Source organism: Myotis nattereri (assembly GCF_964212035.1).
Source record: "Myotis nattereri genome assembly, chromosome: X".
NCBI classification, from domain to species: Eukaryota; Metazoa; Chordata; class Mammalia; order Chiroptera; family Vespertilionidae; genus Myotis; species Myotis nattereri.
In genome coordinates, this window is record NC_138078.1 from 124799312 (window position 1) to 124826071 (window position 26760).

The 26760-nt window shown below is 40.7% G+C and overlaps 1 protein-coding gene and 1 pseudogene across 2 annotated transcripts; one reads left to right on the forward strand and one right to left on the reverse strand.

Moving 5' to 3' along the window:
* VGLL1 (vestigial like family member 1) lies at positions 1–25207 on the forward strand. Its single transcript, XM_081081215.1, has 5 exons — positions 1–131; positions 7085–7285; positions 13198–13617; positions 16495–16551; positions 23912–25207. The coding sequence occupies exons 2-5, from the start codon at positions 7102–7104 to the stop codon at positions 23953–23955; spliced, it is 705 nt and encodes a 234-aa protein (XP_080937341.1). The 5' UTR covers positions 1–131; positions 7085–7101; the 3' UTR covers positions 23956–25207.
* Positions 18374–18603, reverse strand: LOC308510900 (peptidyl-prolyl cis-trans isomerase FKBP1A-like; annotated as a pseudogene). The gene has a single exon. The product of its transcript is annotated as a peptidyl-prolyl cis-trans isomerase FKBP1A-like (transcript).
* Positions 25208–26760: the final 1553 nt, after the last annotated feature.

The following is a 26760-nucleotide window of genomic DNA, read 5'->3' on the forward strand; positions in this document are numbered from 1 at the left end:
AAAATCCCCAGCCCCTGCTTCCGCAAGCACTAAGCTGCTCTAAAGAGGGCCAGGCATCAAAACGCGCCTCTGACCAGCCATAGTTTGGCATCTGCATCTTGCTCTGTCTCAGCTGATGGTCAGGAATTAAGGTAGGAGAAGCTGGGGACTTTTTTAGTTGTGTGTTGTTTTTTTTGCTTGTTTGTTTTTTTGTGTTTTTGTGTGTGTGTGTGTGTGTGTGTGTGGAGGAGGGATGGAAATTCAAATGGAAAGGAACGGGACACGGGGGGTAAGAGGGTAGGGAGCTGTGAGCATCATAAGCTTTTTTCAATGAGATACAATCTAGCCCTTTTGGGGCTTTTATTCCAAGTGATCCAAAGTCTCTGACTCCCTACTCTACCTCTGGTGCTGGGTACCGGTTTGCAGAAGGATGGTAAGTGTGTCCGTGCATGCAGACTGTGGTAGAGTTGAGGCCAAACAGCTGGTATGGGATTCCATGTTAAAATACTTGTGCAGAGGATTGGGCAATATTTTGAGGTCTAGTTGAACACTTGGTGTCTGTATATTTTGTGTATTGGGGAAATTGTAAGCTAGGTGTACTTTTGTAACTTTGCTGTTCTCACTGCACAGCTGGCAAAGCTTGGCCTTGGGATTTTGTTTGCAAGAGGATTTTACTACAAGCCAGGTACTTATACAGAAAATCTTCTCTAGGAAAGTCCCCATCCTTTCTCCTGCTTCACTGATATCCCCTCAGTTCCCGCTTTGCAGCATCCATTTCTAAGCAAGACCCATCCTGACCAATTCACTCATTAATAGAGACCCCTCACAGAAGGCTCATTGGAGGATGAAACTGCTCAAGTTTCTCCAAAGATGCACTTCTTAAAAAGATTAAGTCATGTAGCAGTTCTCTGAATTTCAACATCTCTCGAATACAGATCCCGTCCATTGCGATCCAAGTGCAGCCCAGAGAACTGTTTGTGAGCTGGATAGAGAAAAGTCACTCATGGCATTTCTTTGAAAGCATGTCAGTGTTTTGGGGAGGAACAGAGGGACAGAGGGTGTACTTATGGTTTATTCAGGATCCCCAGTTCTAGGGTCTGAGCCCTTCAAGATGATAAAGCTGAGATGTTGACTTTCTCTATCTCTACCTTTTCCTGCCTGTGGCCAGGTGGCCTGTGGTCTCTTCCCAAGGAGAGTACGTGCTTTAGGGTCCTGAGGTCCCACGGGTCAAGTCAGCAGTTTCTCTCGTGGTTTCAGGGAGACTTGGCAAAGATAGAAAGCAAGCTGTATCAAGCCTTAGCCTGGAGCAGTGGCCACAGGCAGTTCCGAGATTAAGAGTCCTACAAAGGTGCTAAGCGGCTCTTGAAGGGAGAGGCTTCAAAGAGAAGCCCGGAGGGAGGAGGGAGTACGTGAATGTTTTGCCCGCATTCTGTAAAAGAAACCAGATGGCTGGGTTAAGATCCTAGCTCAAGGTCCTCTAGATATTAAAGTCCAAGCCCTCACAGTTGGTAGATGGGGAGACTGAGGCCCACAGAGGGAAAAGGACTATTAGTTCCACTAGGTAGACCAGGGGTCCTCAAACTTTTTAAACAGGGGGCCAGTTCGCTGCCCCTCAGGCCGTTGGAGGGCCGGACTATAGTTTAAAAAAAAAAACCATGAACAAATTCCTATGCACACTGCACATATATCTTATTTTGAAGTAAAAAAAAAACAAAAAACAAAAAAAAAACCGGGAACAAATACAATATTTGTATTTGCATGTGGCCCGCGGGCCGTAGTTTGAGGACCCCTGCGGTAGACAGTAAGGGGCAATGGAAAAAGGACAGACATTGAAGCTAATTGGGTTTAAATCCCAATTCTGCTACTACCTAGCTGTGTGGCTGGGGCAGTTTATTCACATTCTCTAAGCCCCTATTTGCTCATCTATAAAATGGGAATAATGATAGCGACTATGAGGGTTGTAAAGATTGGAGAAAATATGTATGTTTCTGTCACAAAGTAGGTATTCTGTAAACTGTAGCTTTAGAAAAAGTGCTGCCTCCACATTTATTATTTATAATTCACAACACCTTTGCTTTACTTAATTTTTTGAAATATATTTGACATTATATTATGTGACTTTACATGTTACATGTACAACATGTTAATTTGATAAATTTATATATTATATATGATTACCATGGTTGCCACAATTAACACCACTCATGTTTTATAATTATCCTTTTTAGTAGTTGGAATAATTAAGCTCTAGTCTCTAGCAGTTTTGATGATGATAATGTAGCATTGTCTATATTCACTGTACTGTACACTAGATCTTAAGGACTTATATACAACTTGTAGATTTGTACCCTTAAACAACACCTGTTCCTGTTCTCTGGTCACTACCATCTTATTTTCTGTTTTTACAAGTTTGGCTTTTTAAAATTCCACATCTAAGTGATAACATGCAGTACTTGTCTTTCTCTAACTTATCTCATAATGTGCTCAAGGATAATACCTTTGCTTTTTTTCTACAACTCTGGGTATGTGAATATGTCATGTGCTTTGTCACTGAGGAATAATTTAGCTACAGCAAAATTCACAAATCTTAAGTGCTCAATCTGATGATTTTTGACAAATGTATACATCCATGTATAATCTTCACCCTCGACAAGATGTAGGACATTCCCAGCACCCCTGAGAGTTTCCTCCTGCCTTTTCCTAATCTCTACCTTACAGGCAACCACTTTTCTGACCTCTATAACCAGAGATTGTACCTATTCCATGTAAGTGGACTCATATAAGGTGTTCCTTTGTGTCCATCTTTATTTCACTCAACACGTTTTTGTGATTATTCCATGATGTTGTGTGGATTGGTAGTTTGCTCCTTGTGGTGAGCCGGCACAGCCATGGCATACTCAGCCCCAGGGCGCCTTATGTGCCATGCCAGCTCAGCCTGGTTCAGTGATCCTGAGTGGGGGGGTGAAAGGATTGAGAAAAGACAGACAAGAGAATGAAAGCTGGGTCTCGGTGGGACACTGCTCCCTGATGAGGAGACAGCGCCAGCACCCACAAGCCAGCACCCACAAGCCGTGTCTTTATTTTATAGCAGATGCCACGAGGCAAAGTAGGGGCGTGATCACGTTGTTTACAGCATTCTCATGAGTTCCAACCTCACTCAACTACATGCACCTGAACTCTACCACAAGGCACGTGGGGCTACGTGTTCGGACCATAGGTTCAAGCTTAATTGTGCTGGGAGGGCCCTGCCTTCCAGCTGGGACTTGCACGTGGCAATGAGAGGACCCTGTCCTTTCATTAGTCCGAGGTTTGAACCTGGCCAAAACACTGTAGCCGCACCCCATATCTCCCCCTTTACTTTTGTTTTTAAACACGCCTATTTACATTATCAAAAAAACTCTAAATAAATTATTCAAAACATCACAGCAAACTTCTGGCTATTAACAAAACTATAAACAGCAATGTTACCAAGAGAACAAAACTCTGGCTAATAACAAAGCAATACCAATGCAAAATCAAACTACAAACATATCAACATTCTCAGGACATTCCACCCAGAGTCCTTAAATTTTAGCTCCACAAGATTTTACAGAAAACTGACAGTTCACCAATGTTAGCACAGCTTCCACTTGCTTTCTTAACATTTGCTTGGCCTCAGTCGCCATCTTCTTCAGCTGACTCCATGTTGATACCTCGGTCACTAGCGTAGTAAGATGCCGCTGATGCAAAGATGTCTTGACGCAAAACTAGACCCCTGGATCACACTGTTTGGACGGGTTGACCTCGACGCTAAGTCTGCACCAGTCCCAGTCAAATCAGCCCTGTCCACGCCGGTGGAAGTCTGGTCCCTTCTCAGCTTCTTTCTTTAGCCGCTGCTGCATGGAAACGAGTAATCTTCGGTAGCTGGAGACTTCCAACTCTGAGTCTGGGGTCTCACATGGACCCAAAGTCCTAGGGAGCTATCAGGTTGCACAAGCAAAGATAACCAAAGCCTAGAAACAATGCAACTGCTGCAAGAGTTTACAATCTAGGTCTAAAACAAAAATTACTTCCTTAAACATCAACCACCACAGCCATCTGCTGCTTTACACAGTGGCTTAAACAAAACCTAGGAGATTTCTACCTTATTTTATATCTTCCTATTCACTTATTTTCTACCTCTTATTTTCTACTACTTATTTCTACTTATTTCTCTATTCCTACAGCTTATTTCTACCACTTATTTCTCTTCTACAGCTTATTTTTACCGCTTATTTTCTACTTATTTCTCTATTTCTACCACTTATTTCTACATTCCTACAGCTTATTTCTAACACTTATTTCTACCGCTTATTTCTACTTATTTCTCTATTTCTCCAGCTTATTTCCTATCACTTATTTTTTGCTTATTTCTCTACCTCTAACTATGAACTTGGCTGCTTTTGCCCAAACCTTTCCTGGGTTGCAACCCCTGCTTATTTCTACATTTCTACAGCTTATTTCTACTTATTTTCTACTGCTACCACTTATTTTCTACTTCTTATTTCTATATTCCTACAACTTATTTCCTACTCTCTATTTCTACGGCTTATTTTCTACTGCTTACATTCTACAGCTTATTTCTACCACTTCTTATTTCTACCTTAGAAATTTAAAAATGCTCCAATAAGCATTGTTTTTAGCCTTACTTTCTGCTTTTAGCTTAACTTTCAGCTTTTAGCTTAACTTTCTGCTTTTAGCTTTACTTCTCATTTTCTTATTTTTGTTTCTTTAAGCTTACTCTCTGCGCGCGCCTTGGAGCGTCCTTTCACCTGACCTCTTTTAAATTTCCCCTGAACTCAGTCCCTGGTCTGAAGCCACTTCTTACAGCCAAAACTCAGGTCCTGGTGATCCTGAGCAGGGGGATGAAAGGATTGAGAAAAGACACACTTCGGCTCCCTACCTTATTTTTGTTTTTAGGCCTTCTTATCATACTTTTGCTTTTTAAACTTACTCTCTATTTATACCGCTTATTTCTTACAGCTTATTTCCTGAATTTCCCAAGTTTTACACTGAGCTAATATTACCACACTTCGGCTCCCTACCTTACTTTGTTTTTTGGCCTTATTACTTTTGCTTTTTAAGCTTACTTTCTTATTTTCTTTTGTTTTTTAAGCTTACTCATTGCGCGCCTTGGAGTCTCCTTTCACCTGACCACCTTTTTTATCTCCCCCGAACTCAGTCCCTGGTCGAGCACCATATGTTGCAGCCACAGGGCCTGCTCTGGCGCTACTTGTTATGGCCAAGCTCAGTCCCTGGTCGCAGAACTCAGTCCCTGGTCAGACGCCAGCTCCTTTTATTATTGAATAACATTCCATTGTGTGAAAATGCCACAGCTAGTTTATTTGTTCTTTTGTTGACAGAGATTGGGTTGTTTTCACTTTGGGGCTATTTAAATAAAGTCACTATGAACATTCACATACAAGTCTTTGTGCGGACATATATCTGCACTTCTTTTGATTATATGTACCTAGAAGTGGGATTGCTGGGTCATGTAGTATGGGTATGTTTAACTTTATATAAAAAACTACCAAACATTTTTTTTTTCAAAGCAGTTGTCCACATGTTTTTTGAAATAATGATACAATGGATTCATTTTTCAAGTAGTTCCTGATTATACTTAGTGTGTCTGTCAACCAGGGGGAATAGATTGATGTCCTCAATCAAAGGCTTCTGTAGACAATATAGTCTGGTTATGACTGGGGCTAAAGTGATTCTGAAAGGAGAATTCTTTATAAAGCGTCCCCCGCTGACTGCCAGATTCCTTCCTAATGTCCCCATCATAATCTGTTGACACTTCTAACAAAACCATAAAAGAATAATCTGCAGAATTCATATACTACAATCTCTTCATTTTACCCAAGAGGAACCTGAAGCCCAGAGAGGCCATGTGATTTCCCAAAAGTCAACCCCAGATCCTCTGACTCCTCTAATTGATATGATTTCCTTGCATTGTGCTGTCTCTGCATGAAATGGCATTCAGCCATTGTTCAATGAATACCTATACTGTGCTAGGTGTTAGGGTTAAAGAAATGAATAAGAAAAAGTACCATCCTAAAAGATCTTATAAACAGGACTATTCAACTATCCTCATTTCAGTATATTCACAAGAATGAATATATTAAAGGTGTCTTTAGCCTGAGCACAAGAGTGGCCAATGGTAAAGAAGCAATCCGATGAGCTACTTCCCCAGTTAAAGAAAGGCCACAGCATGTCTTAATTGCCTGTTGTGTGCCATTTACTGGCCTGAATGCAAAAGGACAGCCTCTGCCCTCAAGAAGTTCAAGGTAGAATACAATGATAGAGGCCAAGCTTAAGACAATTCAATAAACAGTTCTTGAACATCTGCTCTATTTCAGGCCCTGATCTAGGTGCAGAAGATATGGTGGTGAGCAGAGCTGACAATCTTTCAGATTTGCAAGAAGTGTGTGTGTGTGTGTGTGTGTGTGTGTGTGTGTGTGTGTGTGTGGTGTGGTGTGTTTTGAGATCTGCATTTGGTTCAGAATATAGCTTTATGGAGGCCTTATGACTGGAGTGGTTTGTAATTGCTAGTTTCTAAGATTGGGATGGGGTGGGTGGGTGAAGGTCACCATCATACATAGATTTTGGTATCAGGAGGAGTGGGAGAATTTGATGTGTTTTATTCTCTCGTATGGAAGTAGTCAAGATGGAAAGCAATGCTTACTATGACTATTGAAATTGTCAATACACACTGGATTGCTTAGTCAGGGAACCTCATCCCTTTTTCCAGGAGGATCATGTAGTTCTGGGAGGAGGAAGGCACTTCCCCAGAAAGCAAGTAACCTCATGATTTGGCCTTATTATTATTATTTTCTTTCATTTCCTAATGCTCTTCTAGTCATGTTGCCAGAAAATTCTTCTAATTTGTAAGAAAGGGCCCCTTCAGTTGTTTCCTAAACACTGATCAGATCAGGCTCCTCAGCTGGTCCTCAGATCAGCACAGTGTGGTTGTTGAACTTGTACTTCGTAGGAGCTAACTTCTTGCCCCCCAAGGATACTGCTCATCCAAACTATAGCCAAGCCACTTGGAAAATAGTACCAGTAATATTTCTCATTTTATCTGCAGCTATTACCTGTATCACAATGGAAGAGATGATACAGAAGCCTATAAAGACTGAGTGGAATTCTCGGTGTGTCATTTTCACCTATTTTCAAGGGGACATCGGCAGCGTAGTGGATGAACACTTCTCCAGAGCTCTGAGCAATGTCAGGAGCCCCCAGGAATTGAGCCCCTTCAGCCAGAGTGGAGATGTGATCCTGAAGAATGGTGAGCATGTTGTGGGGGAATAGGCTGGAACTTCCAATTGAGGCTATCACTGAAAGATAGTTCTCTGATTCTCTTAATGCACATACATATGTATATATTTGCTGAAGGCAAGCCATATTGTCAGAAAGATGCTGCCACCCCCTTCTTAGAAGTTTAATGTGATAATGGACACTGTTTAATCAAATTAGTTCACCTATTTCACTGTTTCCTCAATTGTGTCAAGTGCTGGGTGGATTAACTACTCGATACACAATAAGAGCACCATAACTGTTTGCTATTATTACCTTTACCAGTATTATTATTATTACCATTACCATTATTATTATTATTATTATTATTATTATTATTATTTCTACTACTGCTGGCCTCACAGGGGCAGGATGACCAAAATATTCATAATATAAAAAAGCATGTCCCATATAGGTAGACCCAGACTCCTCTCTACTAATAGTGGATGATCTGATGGTCAGGGAAGGAGCCAGAGAGAGGTAGATGGAACCTTACCACATCCCTCTTTGCACTCTTAACAGTATCAGGGGTGTCTATTGCATTAACTATTTAGTAATTATTTCTAAATATACATTCTTATATCTCAAAACAATTATTTCAAGAGCTATGTAAAAAATGTGCTCATCAAAATATCTAGGTTTGGAGAAAGCCATAAATAAGCTGGCAAGCCCTGCAGTATGGCTTTTATGGACCCTGGACACTTTGCTTCATAGGCACATTCCTCTGTAAAGATATGAAAAAGGACATTTTTTCCTAAAATGGCATAAAAGCAAATATAATCTAGGATGCATTCATTTTATATATTCATTAAATTATTATATTTATTTTTTCTTACAATTTTAAAGGCAGTTAAAATATTTTCATGGGCTCCTAAAAGTATTCATGGGCCCTAGACACTGTTCCTGCTGTGCCTAATGGAGAAGTCACCCTGCTAGATGGATGTGATTTGATAGGGCTCTTTATCACCTTTTTGAAATGTGCAAATAGACCAGGGTCTGACTGATTTTTAAAAAATATGTTTTTATAGATTTTTAGAGAGAGAGGAAGGGAGAGGGAGAGAGAGAAAAACATCTGGCCCTGACCTGTCACCTTTTGGTGCATGGGATGATGCTCAACCAACTGAGCTACGCCAGCCAGGGCAGGCCTGATTGATTTAAGAGCTCTTCATTGCAGTTGCTGAGCGCACATTGAATGCCTTGCTCCCACTGGAAGATGTAAATGCCTCCAAATTGGAGACTTTGTGCAAAGTGGCCATGCAGGGCCTCTTTGCACAACCTGAGATAAAACATAGGAAGAGCTCCTGAACCTATGTTGTTAGAAGATAGGAGATGGGTTGCTTTTGGGGATGGGGGCTAGTTACTGGATGTGGGCACAAGGAGGGCTTCTGGGATGGCGATCACGTTCTGTTTCTTGATCTAGGTGCTCATTACTCAGTTCGTGAAAATTCCCAAGCTGTACACTTTATTTGTAAATTTTTCTGCATGTGTGTTGTACTTCACAAAACCACTTTACAGTAGATTTCTATATCCTCACAGAATAGGAAACTGCAGGGTAAATGACATGGTGCATCACACATATGAGTGATAGACTGAAACCCAGGTCAGTCAGACTCCAGAGCCAATCTCTTGACTACTTCACTGTCCTTCCTTTGTAGACTCTGACAACACCCTGGCAAGAGAGTTAATAATGCCCATAAGAACTATAGCTAATACTGTTTACAATGGCTAACATTTACTGAGCACATACTTTCTGTGAGTGAGACCTCTTGCTAGGGGTGTCACATGGATGATCTCATTGAATCCTCATACCAACTTACTGGTTAACTCTCACTGTGTCCATTTCATGGTAAAGAAACTGAGGCTCAAAGAGTCCAGGATCCCACAGCTAGAAAGGGGCAGCCATTCACAAGCAAATCAGTTTGATTGCAGATTTTGAGCTCTTAGCCACTTTCTGTATTTCACATGTTCTGTATTTCATCTCCATTTTCAGTTGGGAAAAGGAATCTGGATAAATAACCAAAACACTAGGTATCTCAGGGAAGTGATTGTGAAGTATGGTGAGGGACTGAACAGTACCCCAACCCCACTCCCAGTGCCCAAGAACAGGACTGTCTCCTATAAGCTGTCCCTCTGTCTCTGGTATCATTTTTATCTTAGCTAATACAAACAATATAATGCAAAGAAGGCAGAGAGGAGAGAGTCAATGTGTGCAGATTGGGCAGGCCAAAGTTTGGACTTTCATGGTATAAGATGTGGGTGTGTGTTCTGAGGGATCTCAGTTTCAATGTAATCACAAAGCAAGATTTGTATTAAAGGTAGAGACAGAGAGAGGGAAAGAAAGAAAGAAGAAAGGATGGATGGAAGGGAATCCGGCATTTATGTGTTGGTCTTATAATTATGACCCAGAGTCACTGAGTCAAGAGGTTTTTACTTTAAAATAACTTTTTCTAACCACAAAAATAATGTGTTAATTTTTGAAGAATTTATAAAACACAGGTAAGCAATCAGGCCACAAAACCACGTGTGCATCTATGCACACATAGTAAGTTTTACAACATAACATTATTTTGCACAAAATGGGTTGTAACTTTTTTTAATCGACAATAGTCATATATCTCTCTCTATGCCATTATATGTTCTACTACAACATCAAGAATATCCTCCTTATAGACATACCAAATCTATTAAAAGTTTTAGACATTTAGGTTATTGCCAATCTTTAACTGTATTATAAATGTCACTTTGAATCATTGTAGCTAAATTTATACATGCATCATTGATTATATCCTTAAAATAAATTGCTGTAAGTGCAACAATTGGGTCAAAGGGTACACACAAATTTTAGGGTTTTGACATGTACTGACAAAGTGCTCCCCAGAAGTGTTATGCCCATCTGCCACCCATCCAACCCTAGTAGTGTGGGGAAATGCCCATCTCACAGTACTCTTTGCAATGTTGGAGAGGCATAGCCAGTAAGAGCATGAGGTTTGGAATCAGACAGATTTATCACTTGCTAACTGTGCGAATTAGGCAAATTATTTTAACCTCTCTGAGTCTCTATTTTCTTATCTGGGTTACTACATAAGACCACAAATGCAGAATGTTAAGCAAAGTGTCTGCTCCATAGTAAGTGCTCAATAAAGAAAAGCTTTTCTATATTTATAGTTGTTCCTGCCCATCTCTGACATATTCTTCCCTGGGAATGGACACATACTGAGCACAGGCTTCTGAAATCTCTTTTAGAGCCAGTATCTATTCAATCCTCCACATCATCCCTGAAGTGCTGCTGCTGTGGGCTTTTTTGCTTAGTCCTTTCCGCTCTTCCCTTTTTGGCATTGAGGGTAGGAGGACACTCAGGTCTCATACATTACCATTTTGCTTTTTCCTAGGTTGATTATATGAGTGTTGCAAACTAGGAAAGAAACCTATGAATATGAGCACAAACTGGGTTTATAAACCAAAATAATGATTAATAATAATAGCAACACCTATCACTATTGAGGGCCTATTATGTACCAGGAACTGTGCCATATCCTTTAAATGGATTGTCTCATTTAATTTCACAACAGTCCCAGAGGCTCAGAGGTGGGTGGGGACATGCTCAGTGTCACACAGTTTGGAAGGAGCAGAGCTGGGATTAGACTCCAAACCTGTCTGACATCTGACATCGAAGTCTGTGCTCTTAACCACTCTGCATGCTGCTCTTATCAGTGTAAAAAGATTTAATGGAGGAGTATGTGCGTGTGCATATGTTTGAGAATGGGTACATGTGTGTGTAAGCGTATGCGTACATTCATTAGAATAATATTTAGTCAGGGCCTACTAAGTGCCAGGCACTGTGCAAGTTCCTGAGAATATGGTGGTGAACAAAAGAAAAATTATCTCAGTCCTCTCAAAGTTTACTGGCTAGTGGAGAAGGCTAAGAGTGAGTGAATGAATAAATGATGAAATTACAGGTTAGGATTACTGCTATGAAGGAAACAAACAGAACATAGTCACAGTCAATAGCAGGATAACAAACTCTAGATTGAAGGGTCAGGGAGATCCTTTCTGAGAGTGCATTCAGTGCCTAGGTCATATGTACAAGATCAGTAAGGCCAGTTCAGATGGAAACTACCCAGTTGTTGGAGGCTACACATTGTTTTTAATTTGTTCTTAGGGCATGTGGTACCCTCATTGAATACAAAGAATGGACAATGGTTATACTTAGTTAGCTTAATCACTCTATTTGTGCTATACTGTGCCCTGAATTGCTACTCTCCTGCAGATAATCAGTTTTCAAAAGTAGCATCCATCCCCAGGAACAAATCTTATTATATGTTTCCTTGCTCTTGATTTCATTGAAAGAGGCCAATCATTGTAAATGATATGAAATGTTGGGCAGAATGTCTGTGCCTTGTAGGTTAGGGCTTTTTTGCTCTTACATCTCTATGACATCAAAAAGCTAGGGTGGTGGGTGGGAGCACTCCAGTATCACTGGGTAGACCTCTCAGATGTTTTTATCTTGTACAGAATCCAGGCAAACTGACCATTCAGAAGAACTGAGAGGCACATGTGGAGGGAAAAGAGACCGGACAGCCTCTCCAGCCTTCCAATCTTCCTCTGTCTCTACACCCATGCCCCCTTCATTATCTTGGATAGTTGAGAGGTTCCAAGCTTTAAGTATCTGCTAAAACTCTCTCTTCTTCCCCTTTTGCTTGAATGGGTGTTGAGAATAGAGAAAACATCCATCATGAAACATCCATGTCATGAACTATCCTGGACTTCTTGAGAACTCAAATTCTGCTGCTATTTATAGGTACAATTAGAATTAGTGTTTCTGAGACCAACGGAGTCTCCATCCTCATTAGTTAGTCCGCAAGAAGAAACTAAGTTATTGCTTGATCTTGAATGCTTTGCTTATGTAGGAAGAGGTCCAAACAACCATTTCCCTACCCCATCACTTATCACTCCAGCTTAGATCCCTACATGGCTAATCTGCTTTGCTAACTTGGTCCAGTCTCCTAACATCCCCATGCCCCAAATTCTTCTTGAAAATGGGGTTTCAGCCCCTAGATTTGTATAAGTGATGGACACAGGCAAGTGTTATACCCCTTATAAAGTTCAGTGGAGTCTTCATAGTCTGTGTACTTAAAGGATCAGCTATAAAATAAAGCCAAACAACAGCAACAACCACACACAAATCACCTTTAATCAAGCAATCCTTCAAAAGTTTCCCTGAGGGGCTAGTTGGACAAGGATGCAAAAATGTATATACAAAGGTTCATCACAATGTTGTTAATAAACAAAATTGCAAATAACTGAGTTTCTCACAAATACAATGTTTGCTAGTCAAGTTACTACCTAATGATAGAATACTGTGCAGCCATTTAAAAAGCTGGTGTTGTCTCCATTCATGTCTATGAGGGATATTTGTAGTATTTTAATGATGTGAAAGCAGCCTTAAAAACAATATGTGATGTGAAAACAATGCAGCCCTGGCCAGGTAGCTCAGTTAGTTAGAATGCCATCCCAATATGTCAAGGTTGTGGTTTGATCCCCAGTCAGGGCACATATATGAATCAACCAGTGAATGCATGAATGGGTGGGACAACAAATTGATGTTTCCCTCTCTCCTCCCTTCCTCTCTCTTTCTTTCTAAAATCTCTCTCCGCTCTCTAAAATCAATAAATAAAAATAAAAATAATACAATGCATACATGAATAAAAACAAACCTTAGTAAGAAATATACCTAAAGGTGGACAATGGTCGTCTCTGGATATTATGATGAGGTTTTTTTTTAATCTTTTCTACATTTATTCACATTAAAAAATATATTATGTACTAACCAGAAAAATTAAGTTACTTCCATTTTGAAAACAATAAATACACACCTAACATGTCTTCTAAATCTTTCCTTCCCAGATAGTGACATGCCTCCAAATCAGTGGCGTTTCTCTTCTCAGTGGACAAAGCCACAACCAGAAGTATCTTTTGCAAATGGCACCGTCAACTGCATCACCAATGGGTTTGGTCCCATGGCTATGGATCAGTACCCAGTGCCCCTGACTGGGAGTCCCTCTGTTCAGCCTGGTGATCTGTGGCATTTCTCCTCCCTAACCAGCCCAGGATCTCCAGAGCCAGAATATCCTCATGCCTTCTCTGCTGGGCACCTGGTTCCAGAGGCCCAGCCTAATGGGAAATATGAGTCCCTCCTAAATTTCTTCCAGCAAGAGAGATGTGTAGCCTATCCTCAGCAATCTGCCATGTGGGAGAATTGCAACTCCGCCCAGGCAGCCAGAAGCACGGGAATGCCCTTCAACCTGCCTTCCAGCTCAGCCCACTGTAAGTAAATGCTTGCCTCTGGTTGGTTGGGGTTGAGAGTGAGTTGGCATGAGGTGGGTTGTCAAGACTAATTGCTGCTACTCTGGACATGGAGGTTCTAAGGGACAGAATGTTCTGCTTAAATGTTCCATATATCTTCACTAGGCTTCAATGACATTCACAGTTTAATGAATAAGGGTTACATAGAGAGCCAGTCAGATGAACTTGACCTGGAATATTCATCCAGTCTGTTGACTTGGACTTATCCTACAAAAACGATGGGTTGCTACCTAAAATTGTAGAGTCTGTATTCACATCACTGTGAGCCACCAAATAATCCATTTGTAAAACAGAACTCGGCGCTATACCTATAAGCTAAAACTCTATTCTTCAAACAGGTTGGCAACTTGCAATGATGTCAGGCTCAGTCAAAAACAAAGGCAATATATACCAGCAATCTGCTCCACACACTAAAATTCAAAGCAACTGTAGAGGCATCCTATTGCTTTCTGGAGACCATCACAGTACCTGGTTTTCCCTGGAGTCTTATTCCCTGATCATCACCCATCCCACTGAACTAAAACACTTCTTCACTTACCCACTCATTCAAAAAAATATTTAATTAGTGCCTACTAGATGAAAAAGTCCCATAAAAAAGATTCCTTTCTTTGTAAAAATGTGGGGAAGAATTGGCCCCGGGGTACATTTTCACCAAAAGAGCAACCCACTCTGCTATAAGATTTGCCTTTTACATGAAATACTGAAGATATACACTGAGTGGCCAGGTTATTATGACCACCTGATGTTTGTAGGAAAATTAGCTATAATTTCACGCTGAAGTTGCTAGAGGGCCAGACCATTACAAATAGGGAAGCAGGTTGTTTACCATGACAGTAGAAGTGATTTTTTCCAGAAGATATGGGTAAAACAACATGATTTAACAAACTTTGAATGTGGTATATATTTGAGCGTGAGTGGCCAGATTATTATGACCACCCCATCAGTACTTCGTTGGACCACCTTTTGCCTTCAATAATGTGGCGATTCTTCCTGGCATTAACTCCACGAGATGTTGAAAGGTGATGTGAGGAATCTGACACCATGCCTGATGAATAGCACTGTCTAGTTCTGTGAGATTTGATGGTTGTTGAACCAGCTGCCTAATGACTCTTTTAACTTCGTCCCACAAATGCTCAATTGGATTGAGATCTGGTGATTGTGGGGGCCACCTAAGCAAGGTAAAGTCTCTCTCATGTTCTTGAAACCACTCCTGCACAATACGAGCACCATGGCATGGCACATTGTCTTGTTGGAAGAAGCCATCTCCATTGGGATACACCATCAACATGATAGGATGAACTTGATCAGCAACGATACTTAGATATGTTGTGCTATTCAGACATTGTTCCACACGAATTTAAGGGCCCAAATCATGCCAGAAAAACATGCCCCAAACCATAACACTGCCCCCACCAGCTTGAAGGGTTATACTCATGCATGTGGGGTGCATGCTTTCATGCTGTTTTTGCCAAATTCTCACTCTTCCATCTGCATGATGCAACTGGAAATGTGATTCATTGGACCACGTGACTTTTTCCAATGCTCGACTGTCCAATCCTTGTGTTCCTGTGCGAACTGGAGACGTTTTATCTTGGTAACTGCAGTCAGCAAAGGTGTTCGAACAGGCCTTCAGCTTCCATATCTCATACAATGTAGCGTATGGCTAATTTTCCTACAAACGCAGTTGGTCATAATAACCTGGCCACTCATGTTCAAATATATACCACGTTCAAAGGCTGTTCAATCGCGTTGTTTACCCATATCTTCAGAAAAAAATCACTTCTACTGTCGTGGTAAACAACCTGCTTCCCTATTTATAATGGTCTGGCCCTCTAGCAACTTCAGCATGAAATTATGGCTTATTTGCCTACAAACATCAGGTGGTCATAATAATCTGGCCACTCAGTGTGTGTGTGTGTGTGTGTGTGTGTGTGTGTGTGTGTGTGTGTGTTTGTATGTGTGTGTGTGGTGTGTGTATTAGTTGTCTGCACTCTGGGTGAATTTTCTTTTATAGTTCTCAAATCCATACATATCTGTGGTTCTAGTGTCCCATGCCTGAAATAAATTGCTAAAAGCTGCCTTTACTCTGAACTAAGTATATAGTACACAAAGAGTCTGTTCAGCATAGTCTTCCTAAGTCAGACCTTGTGTTCCATCCTAATGTTGAAAACATTTTCCATTAAGATACCAGTCCATCACTTACAGAGTTTGATTAAAAATGTACATATTTAAAAAGAGTAAATTATAAATGTCATGATTGGGAAACCTATGAAAATTCCCACCCGATACTCTGTCAAAAATCTGTTTCTACTATATTCAGAGGGAAGATTAGGCCAACTGTGTTTGTGTATATGCCAGTGTATATACAGAGCAGAGTCCTGTTTCAACAGTTGGTTAGAACACAGATGGCTTAAATTATCGCCTCCCAAACATAACTCTATAGTTCAAATCCAATTCAGCAAATACTTAGTGAGCTTCTACTATAGGCAAAACTAAAAGGCAGGCATATTCTCAAATGTTTGTCACCGCAGTCTTGACTGCTGCAAAGCCTTAGCACTTTTCTGCTAATGTTGACATTAGTCATATTAATTGGTGACTGATGCTTCCAGATCTGTTCAGGAAGTTAGTGACACTTAATCAAAAACACTGCCTAGAAGATGGGGACAAGGCTCAGGGGACCTTAAAAACAGAAGCTTTTCTGTTTTTGTAGCATCTAAGAAAATATGCCAGGTGTCCACAAACCGAGGAGCAAGTGATTTGGAGGTCCTGGGGTACAACTGAGCACTTACTAACCCAGCCCTAGGAATTTCATTTTCAATCATATTTGTTCTTTACTAGGTAAGAAATATTTCCACCCAGATCGTGGATCTGCCAGTGCCAGCCTTGCAAGTGGAAGTAAGTATGCGGTTCTGCTTTTGATAGTGTGTCTCCGTGTCCTGAGAAGAAACTTGAGGAGAAGCTTGTAGTATAAAAACCAAGATTTTTAACAACTGAAAAGACCCTCATTTGTATTATTTAGTATTTTCATAGTTAGAACTTGTTTCATCAGAATCTCAAAGATTCCATGCACTCGGAATCTTATAAAATTCTTGAGCATTTTCTTATTTTGACATAGATGCAACTCTATTGAGTTTTTAAAAAATCTGAGCTGGATTTAACTGAGTTTACTGAGGTGACCCAGAAAAATGAACAAGTTCATAATATTAGCTTGCTCTGTCCCAGATGTCCAGTTTTCAGTCAAGAACACAGGGCTACTCCAGAACTCTATAGTCAGGGAAAATGACACTGGAGACCAAAGGCCAGGACTATGGGCTTCACACTCAGTTTGAAAGTGGTGTCAGTAGGAACTTACAAATAAGGACAATCTGGGTGGAATGACATGAGGATTTTTTTAAAAGCCAGTGTAAAGAACTTTCATTGTAATAATAAAACTTGAAACTCATATGTAATGCAGGGGAGGTGGATGGGAAGTAGGCAGCAATAATTTCTTTCACCAAATCACTACACAGGACAACAAAGGAATAAGAGGAGGGGGGAAAAAAGCCAGGAAACTTTCAGCTCAGCAGGGGGAGGTGAGCATCAAAAAACAGGAGATGCTGAAGCTGTGATGACCAGCATCATTTTCTTAAGACAACACTCAAAGATTTGTCATGATGGCTGGGCTTTCATTGGGTTTTAAGTGCCTATAAACAGCACCTTCAATTTAAACTTTTGATTAAAGTTCTTAAAATTTACAGAGCGGAGCCTGGATAGCTATGACATAAAAATCCTGAATATATATTAGAAAAAAACAACAACACAGGATTGGGGGTGGGGGGAGAGACAGGACACGAAGAAGGCTTCAGAGGTTTCTTATGGCCCTGAGATATGGATACCTGTGGTGTCCAACATCGCAGTGAAAACAATTTGCTTTTAAAAGGCAGAGGGTTTAGGGGAGAGTGGGATGGGACAGTGGAGGCATGGGCTCTCCCCTCCCCACTTCAGTTTTGGGTAGGGCTCTTTTAAAAAAATATTTTATTGATTTTTTTACAGAGAGGATGGGAGAGGGATAGAGAGTTAGAAACATCGATCAGCTGCCTCCTGCATGTCCCCTACTGGGGATGTGCCCGCAACTAAGGTACATGCCCTTGATCGGAATCGAACCTGAGACCCTTCAGTCCACAGGCCGACGCTCTATCCACTGAGCCAAACCAGTAGGGCTTGGGTAGGACTCTTAATTCAACCCAAAGACATCTCTCAACTTGGAGATAATTTGGCCCTCAACAGTGCCTCAAGTCTGCTATGGCTTTGCAGGGCAGCAGTAAGAATGTTTAATATATAATAGATAAAAATTTCATCCAAACAAATAAAATAAAGATTCTTGCATCCTCCACACACCAATTCCTAGTCTAAAGTCAACCCATTACTTGTGCAGTTAATACTTGAGTAATATGTAATTGGAAACCTAGATTCAAAAGACTGAAACTGAATCTTCACCCCAAAACAAAAAAGAGTAACTTGAGGTTTATGGCAAGTAATTTAGGTCAACACACATACGAAGAGAAAGGGGAAGAGCAAAGCTGGGTGACAGAACACATTCAGTCGGAGCAGATGTTTATACAAAGTGTAGTGGAACATCAGGAAAAGCTCTGCACAGATTCGCATGTGCGCGTTGGGGGCACCAGATCCCTCCATGGCACATCCAAGCACAGGGAGCTCAGGGAGTAGGCCATTCCTGTCATTCCAGTTTTAGAAGTTCTACGTCAAAGAGAGTGGCATTGGGTGGGATGATGCCTTGGTGCCCAGTGGCACCATAGGCATAGTCTGGGGAGAACGTTTGGCTCTCTGACCCACACTCATGTGGGCAACCTCTTCCCAGCCTTGGATCACCTCCTGCCTGTCTAGCATAAACTTAAAGGGCTTGTTTCTGTCCTGGGAGGAATCAAATTTCTTTCCATCTTCAAGCATTTCCACGTAGTGCAAGAGGCAGATCTGGCCATGCTTTGGGAAGGTGCGCCCCTCTCCACCTGCACTCCCATAGCAGCGGGCGGGCTGTGGTGGCAGGCGCGGGTTGGGTGAGCAGTGCAATTGACGTCAGCGGCCGGACTGAGAGCAGACCTGGAGACTGAGGCTTTGCCTCCTCCCTCTGCGCGATGCCTCAACATGAGGATCTTCATGGCCTGGGTTCAAATGTGGCTTTATTACTTACTATTTCAGGAACTTGGTTCCATTTCTTAACCTCTCCATACCTCAGTTGCCTTCTTTGTAAAATGAGGATTAAAATAGTGCCCACCTCAGGGTTTCTGTGAAGATAAAATGATAATATATGTAAACGATTTGAATTTATATCCTAATGTAAATTAGCCATAGTAAGCCACGAAACACACACACACACACACACACACACACACACACACACACACACACAACACAGCATCTTGTATACCAAAAGCTGTGCTTCATGCTGTGTTTGAGAGGAACAAAAGGAACAGCTACCACCATGGCACCTGATCTCAGGCACTTTACAGTCTAATGTGAAGTAGGTGGGGAGGCGGGGGGCAACATATAGGCCGTACTAGAATGTCAGTTCCTTGAGGGCAGAGACTTTGAGGGGTGTGCCGCCATATCCACATCGTCAGTACCTGCAATATTGTCTAGCACAGAGGTCAATGCATATTTTATGAATGAGTGAATGCTGGAAACAATAAAAACATTGATAAGGGAAATGGTACAAATATATCTGCCAATGTAGTTCAAATTATTTTGTTTGAAGCCCTTGTTTGAGAGTAACAAATAAACAAGCCACAAACCACCTTGAGTGATTAATTGTACATGCCCAAATGAGGAGATGGATTTAGGGCTAGTTCATGAGCCTTAGCATGGCTGAGTCAGGTTTTGTATCAGTCTCTGCCCAAGGGAGTTAGCTCTGCTGGGCTTCTAATTAATCAAGTCAGGATTATAAAGTCTCCTAAATACTTGTTAATAATTTATACATTTTTAAATTATATTAAATTGTAAGCCTTAGAATTATTGAAAACTTGAGATGTTAAATTGTTCTAGGCCAAAAATAATAACAGCATGTATGGGTAGTGACTATGAGACAGATACCCCACACACCATCCTGCTCAATCCTCACAATAACCTCATGATAGGCATATGAGTGTATCTTAGGCACTTTACACATTAGGTTTTCAGTAAATAGGGATTGAACAAATGAATAAATATTCCCATTTTATAAATGAAAAGACTGAGTTTCAAACAGGTGAAAAGACTTGCTTTAATATCACAGCAAGCAGCAGAGGTATCTCTGCTTTCACAGTGTCAAAATATGATCAAAATCATAAATTACAATAAATAAATAATAAAAAAGAATTCCAACTTAAATCAAGTATGTCAACAGTAAAAATTAGCAACTGGTAAGATTGTTTTACTGTATATGGGTTCACTGTCTATCTGTGGCCAGGACACTATCCTAGAATAAGCAGAGGGATGTAAAAGGCTTGGAAAGCATTCAAAGGAGCAATATTACCTTAGGAAAGGGGCAGGGAATGAGCTTTCATGTGGAGAGTGGTTAAGGAGAGGTGACTATTCTGTCACTTTGGCTCTGAGCAGAGGGAGGCAGAAAAGCATGACAACTGTGAAGGGGGCAACTTAGGGCTCTGAATAAAAGGATCAGGGAACACAGAAAGCCCATGATGCATGCGCTTAGTCAGTCTCCCAGTCTTGCCTGATGGTGAGAACCACAGGGAGAGAGTTTGTGAAATGCAGACTCTGCACCCTCACTTTTTGGTTTGATATGTTTGGCGTGGAACTCAGTTGCCTCTGTATGTTTGATTTTATATATATATATATATATATATATATATATATATATATATATTTTAAAATATATTTTATTGATTTTTTTACAGAGAGGAAGGGAGAGGGATAGAGAGTTAGAAACATCGATGAGAAAGTAACATCAATCAGCTGCCTCCTGCACACCCCCTACTGGGGATGTGCCCGCAACCAAGGTACATGCCCTTGACCGGAATCGAACCTGGGACTCTTCAGTCTGCAGGCCAACGCTCTATCCACTGAGCCAAACCGGTTAGGGCGATTATATATATTTTATATTAACTTGATTTCAAAGTGAACTGGATGAACCTTCCAGGAGGAATTTGGTCGTTCTGAAAGATTTCCTATGTGAGGCCCCAGATAAATTTTTGTCAAAAGAAGGAAGGCAGTCTCTTCCTGTCCTTCCAAAATGGCCTAGTCCCCACATGTGGGCTGTCAGGTACCTCAGAAGCAGTGACCATGTGGAAGAGAAGAGCAATCAGCCAGAAGGGTAGTCAGATTTTCTCAAGGTGATTTAAAAACTTTGGTGCCAAAATTTTTAGTGAATTTTATTTTTTTCATTTGTAGAAATAACACTGGATGTATATAGCTTCTATGTCCACAGATAATAATAGCATTGGTATTGCTATTTGCCAGACTATATATGAATAAAACTGTCTTGGTCTCTCTGCTCATAGAGTCTAGTGGGAAAGGCAACCCCTCCCCCAATAAAAGGAAAAATAACAAATTTGTAAGTTATGACTAAGTGCGGTGAAGGAACATACAAGATGTTGAAATAGGGAAAGATGGGGGCCAACTTTGGATAAAGTGGTCAAAGAAGACTTCTTGGAGGAGGTGACATGTGAACAGAGGCCTGAAAGAAGTGAAGGAGCCAGCTTTAGGAAGAGTTGGGGTAGAGATGGAGGAAGGTTGAGTAAGCTGCCCCCTGCAAAGACCCAGAAGTATGAGAGGAATGGGTGAAAGATCAGTGTGGCCAGTGTAGTGAGAAACAGAGTAACACAAAAGCAGGCTGGAGAGGTAGACAGGGACCAGATGACAGAGGGTCTTATGGGTCATTTTGAGAATTTGGATTTTATATTCTAAGTGATTTGGTGAGCCCTGAAAGACGCTTATTAAATCCAATGTCCATTTAATGAGGTCACAAAAGCTGTGGTAGAGAAGATAGATTGAAGAAAGGCAAGAATGAAAATAGACCAGTTTGGAGGCAAGAAGCATGAGAAGATGATAACCTGGATTAGATTGTAGGAGTGGAGATAGAAGTATATGTATTTGATATCTATTTGGGAGGTTTAGCTCTTAGGATTTGCTAATGCTCTGGATGAGAGTGGCAAGGAAAAGGGAAGAATCCAGATTAGCTCTTTGGTTTACTGTTTGAGCAAGTAGGTAGATTAGTGGTACAAAATGGATCAAATAATATCAAAATGAGGAAGACTATAGGAGACACAACTGTGTTGTGGCCCTGTAATGTCTGAGGTGCCTATAAAGTACCCAAGTGGATGTATCTTTTAAATAGTTGTATATGTAAGTATGGAGTTCAGAAGGGAACTCAGTAAATTTCTGAGATTGTTTGGTGTATAAATGACATTTAAATCCATTGAATGGTCCCCTAGGAAGAGAGTGTAGATACAGAAGAAAAAAGGGCAGAAGACAGTTCTGGAATGTGCCAATATTTAGAGGTTGGGAACCCAAGAAACAAAAAAAGGATATGACAAGGAGCAGTAAGTGTGTGAGAAGGAGAACCAGGAGAGTGTGGTATTAAAAAAACTAAAAGAAGATAATTCAAAACAGAGATTGATCAACTGTATCAAAGGCTTCTGAGAGATAAAATAAGAGAAGGGTAGATAAATGTCTATTGGATGTGGCATCAGAGATTTTGATAACCTTGTTAAGGGCAATTTTTGTTATGTGATATGTACATAAACCAGATTGGAGTGGGTTGAAGAGTGAATGGGAGATGAGAAAGGGGAGACAATAGTGCCAGCAGCTTCTTATAGAAGTTTAGCATTGAGGGGGTAAATAGAAATGAGGTAGTAGCTAAAAAGACTAGTGGTGTAGGGAGGGACTTTTTAAAGGCAAATATTAGAACCTATTTGTATGGTAATGGGAAAGATCCAACAAAGATGAGGAGTTCGATGACAGAGGCGAATGAGGATAACTTCATGGGTGAGGTCATGGAGGAGATCTAAGGGACATAAGGAAGCATTGCCATTTGCTAGGAAGAGAGAACATTCTACTGTTGAAAGTGTACCAAAAAAAAAAAAAAGATATAGGTACAAATATATTTACAGGCTTGTTTGTGGGGAATCTACAAGGTACTAATCAAATGATTTATATTTTCTCCTTCAACTATGGGGCAAGATCATCAGCTAAGATTGAGAATGTGTGATATTGGGCACTGGGAAAGCAAGCCTTCTGGTAGACAGATATGAGCAGGATTTCTGAGTGCTAATCTCAAGTCTGAGATCATGAGTTTCATGTGGAAACAGCTGGGTTGTGTGATTTTCACCAGTGTTGTTACATTAGTGTAATGCACAGAGAAGGCAAATTGTGAGGCTCAGCCAGGGTTGAGGTTTTGGCAAGTGAGTATGATGGATCAAGAAAGAGGAAAAGGAGTCTAGGGTATTACAAGTGAGTTATTATCACAAGGGACCATTGCGTCTATGCTGCACAAAGAAGGAAACAGACAGATGGAGGGTAATGGGTGGTGGATGTTGATGGAATGGAGGATTAGATTATGTAAAAATGCAGTAATAAGACTAAGCCAATGAAATGGGAAGTGGTGGTTGGAGAGTAGATGTTTGAAATTGAGATGACAAGGGTACCACCTGTGTAGATGATGACAAAGTCTAGTATGTGACTATGGGAATGTCTGACTGAGGTAGAGTAAAGTAAAAGGTCATCAGGGATGAGGAGAATGACAAGAATCACAGAAGTGAAGCAAAATAAGAACCAATATCTACCTATAATGGAAGTGCTATTATTATACAGTTAACAGATAGAATAATTGAGGTTTACATAGGTTAAGTAACTTGCCCAAAGTCAAGGTGAGTAAATGCCAGAGTCAACTTTTTCTGACTTCAAAAGTCTTGGTCTTATCCAGTAAGCTTAAGCTGTAGTGTGACCACAAATTCCTTTACTACAAATAAAGACATTGCCTCTTTAACAAAATACTAGCTAACATTTACTGAGCATATATATATGCCAAGCACTGTTCTAAGGGCCTTATATGTGTTTAACTCACTTAATCCTTCCAGAATCTTAAGAGGCAGGTATCATTAGTACTCACATTTAACAAATGGGGTAAGTGGAGTTCAGATAGCCCCTAGGTTAACTTGCCCAACGTCACACAGCTAGGCAGTGGTGAGGTCAAGGTTCAAACCTGTATTCATTTAACCCCCAGAACCAGCTTCTTTCTCATCATGCTTATCTTGTTTTTCAGAAAGCCAGTCTCCAGAGAGAAGAAAAGATTTGTTCTTTTACTGAACTTCAGTTTAAAGAAAAGAATTCCTTTTTCCAAACCTGCTCATGATTTTCTACTGTGAAACCAGAGGATCTAAATACAACACGGTCCTTTTCTCTTTTTGTCACTAAAGAGCACTGAGTCTAGAGCAAGTTTCCTTTCTCCCTAAAATTGTACACTTCTCTTCCTTTGCACCTATGCTCTATGGCAGGGGTTTTAGAATTTCTTAAGTGATTCCCCAGCACATAAAATCATTAGAAAAGCTATTCAGGGATGGGAAGCATGGAGGCCCACCTGCTTGCTCATCCCACCCTGCCACTGCACCACTGCTCTCCTACTTAGAAATCATAGTACGCTTACTCTCTACCAGAAGGATCTTTCAAACCAAGACTGACTGTGGGGTATTCTACGAGGTTGTCCCACTTTTCCAATTGAATAGAGATACCAGGATCAGTATTAAGCTTTCCAATCTTAACCAGACTGTGATCAGCTTCACGCCTACCTTTACCAAAATCAAAATGAAAAAATGGGGTGGGCAAGGTAATGGGTTGAGGCTGTCCATTCCATGCATCCTCAAAGTCTAGAAAACTGAAAACGTCTCAGGCTGACCTTGATGAATGAAATAGTTTCACTTGGAAATTTGGATTCCTCACTTCTAAAAAAGTGATTCCTACTGGAATTGCTGAGAAATCCGAGGACTAACTTATTGAAGTTAGTTAGCAAACTGCCTCATTCCAAGTTGGACCTAGAGTAAGTTTTGTATCCCAAGCATTTCTTAGCCGCAGTTCCATGAGTTCCTGTCTGCCCTCAGTCTGAGGGTGAGGACTCTGGCATCTGATACTCCACAGGTATTTATTTGGACCTTGGCGGCACCTTGCAGCTTTCCACAGGGGCCAACCTAATTTACATAAACAACGTAACATTTCCTTTAGCTCTTTCACTGTTAGTGACATCTGGGAAAATTAACTTTTTTTCAGCACAGAACCTTTGGGGCCACCCATGTAAATAACACACAGTATCTTAGATGAATTAGAGGTGAAAGGAAATGGTTGGTCCAAGACATAGCAGCAAGACCTCCCTGCAGATTGTTCCTAGTAAAATGACAAATTTCTCTAAACTCATTAATCTCTCTAACGTAGTAGACAACCTTGCGTCCACTGTGAGCTTGATACTTAACATGTGACAACCCTGGAAGCCCCTGCAATGTTCCCCATTCACACTCCACTTGTTCCTTTGTACTGCTTAGAGGGTAAATAATAAAACTTCAGTTTTCTGAATTGTTCTGTTCTTTTTTTAAAAATATATTTTTATTGATTTCAGAGAGGGAGAGAAAAATAGAAAATGATGAACAAAATAGACCCAGAGACATAGAAGCATGGAACAGACTGATGAATCTCAGAGTGGGGGGTGTGTGGGGAGATTAATGGGGGAATTTATATGCATATATGCATAGCCCATAGACACAGACAATAGTGTGTTAAAGGCCTGGGAGGGGTGGGTGCAGGGTGAAGAGGATCAGTGGGAAAAGGGGAGGCATTGTAATATTTTCAACAATAAAGATACATTTACAAAACATAAAGATGTGCCCCACTTTATTAAAAAGTTCAATATGTAAAAATCTTAAAAAACAAATATCAATGATTAGAGAAAATCATTGATTGGCTGCCTCCTGCTTGGCCTGTACTGGGGCTTGAGCCCAAAACCCGGGTATGTGCCCTGACCAGGAATCAAACCATGACCTCTTGGTTCATAGGTCAATGCTCAACCACTGAGCAACACCAGCTGGGCTGGATTACACTTAATTCTAAATTCTTTCACATCCATGATCTTATGCAAAGTTTCCAATAACCCTGGGATTGGCATTGTTATCTTCACATAGTACATGTGGATACTGAGAGTCAGAGTTGATAAATGGCCTGCCAAGATCTCATAGCCAGGAGTAGTGCCAGTGCTGAAGACATGTCTGACCTCAGAGCTCTTTTCTCTCTAACACAGTGGTTCTCAACCTTAGCTGCACATTAGAATCACCTGGGAATCTTTTTAAAATCCTGATTTCTGGGCCTCATCCTCCGAAAATTCTGTTTCTTTGTTATGGGTTGAGGCCACAACATTAGTAACAAAGAAACAGAATTTCCAGAGGATAAGGCCCAGAAATCAGGATTTTAAAAAGATTCCCAGGTGATTCTAATGTGCAGTCAAGGTTGAGAACCACTGCGTCTAACATAATACTTATCAACATCAGAATGACTCTAAGATATTTTTTCTTCCATCTGCTATATATTTATTGACCACAGTTCTTGTGTGCATGAATCATTGACTTGGGTAGTAATACAGTAAGAACAGTTTTTCCAGTGTGTTACATGTTTCCTAGATTAGTTTAAAAAATAAAAAATTACCCAGTACATTTTCTCTCAAAAGTTATTTACCTTCAAGCCCAGCTGGCATGTCTCAGTGGTTTAGCATGGACCTATGAACCAGGAGGTCAGGGTTCTATTCCTGGTCAGGGCACATGCCTGGGCTGCAGGCTCAATCCCCATAGGGGGCGTGCATGAGACAACCAATCAATGATTCTCATCATTGATGTTTCTCTCTCTCTCTCTCTCTCTCTCTCTCTCTCTCTCTCTCTCTCCCTTTCTCTGTGAAATAAATTTAAAAAAACATATATTTTAAAAATTCATGCTCTGGTTGGGAAAATTCAGGGTGGAGGCTGATTCTAGCACTTGTTACACATAATTTATATAGATGTGTGCTTATCTTGCCTCACTCTAGAAAGACTCATCTGTATTAGAAGACAGCATGTACCATCAGTATTGAACTCTTAATATGCT

What these genes read in the sequence shown, in the direction of transcription:
- VGLL1 (XM_081081215.1), top strand. Translation starts at nt 7,102, where the DNA reads ATGGAAGAGATGATACAGAAGCCTATAAAGACTGAGTGGAATTCTCGG. An exon ending in AGATGTGATCCTGAAGAATG is followed by an intron (nt 7,286 to 13,197) that starts GTGAGCATGTTG and finishes TTTCCTTCCCAG; the next exon opens with ATAGTGACATGCCTCCAAAT. An exon ending in TGCCAGCCTTGCAAGTGGAA is followed by an intron (nt 16,552 to 23,911) that starts GTAAGTATGCGG and finishes CTTGTTTTTCAG; the next exon opens with AAAGCCAGTCTCCAGAGAGA.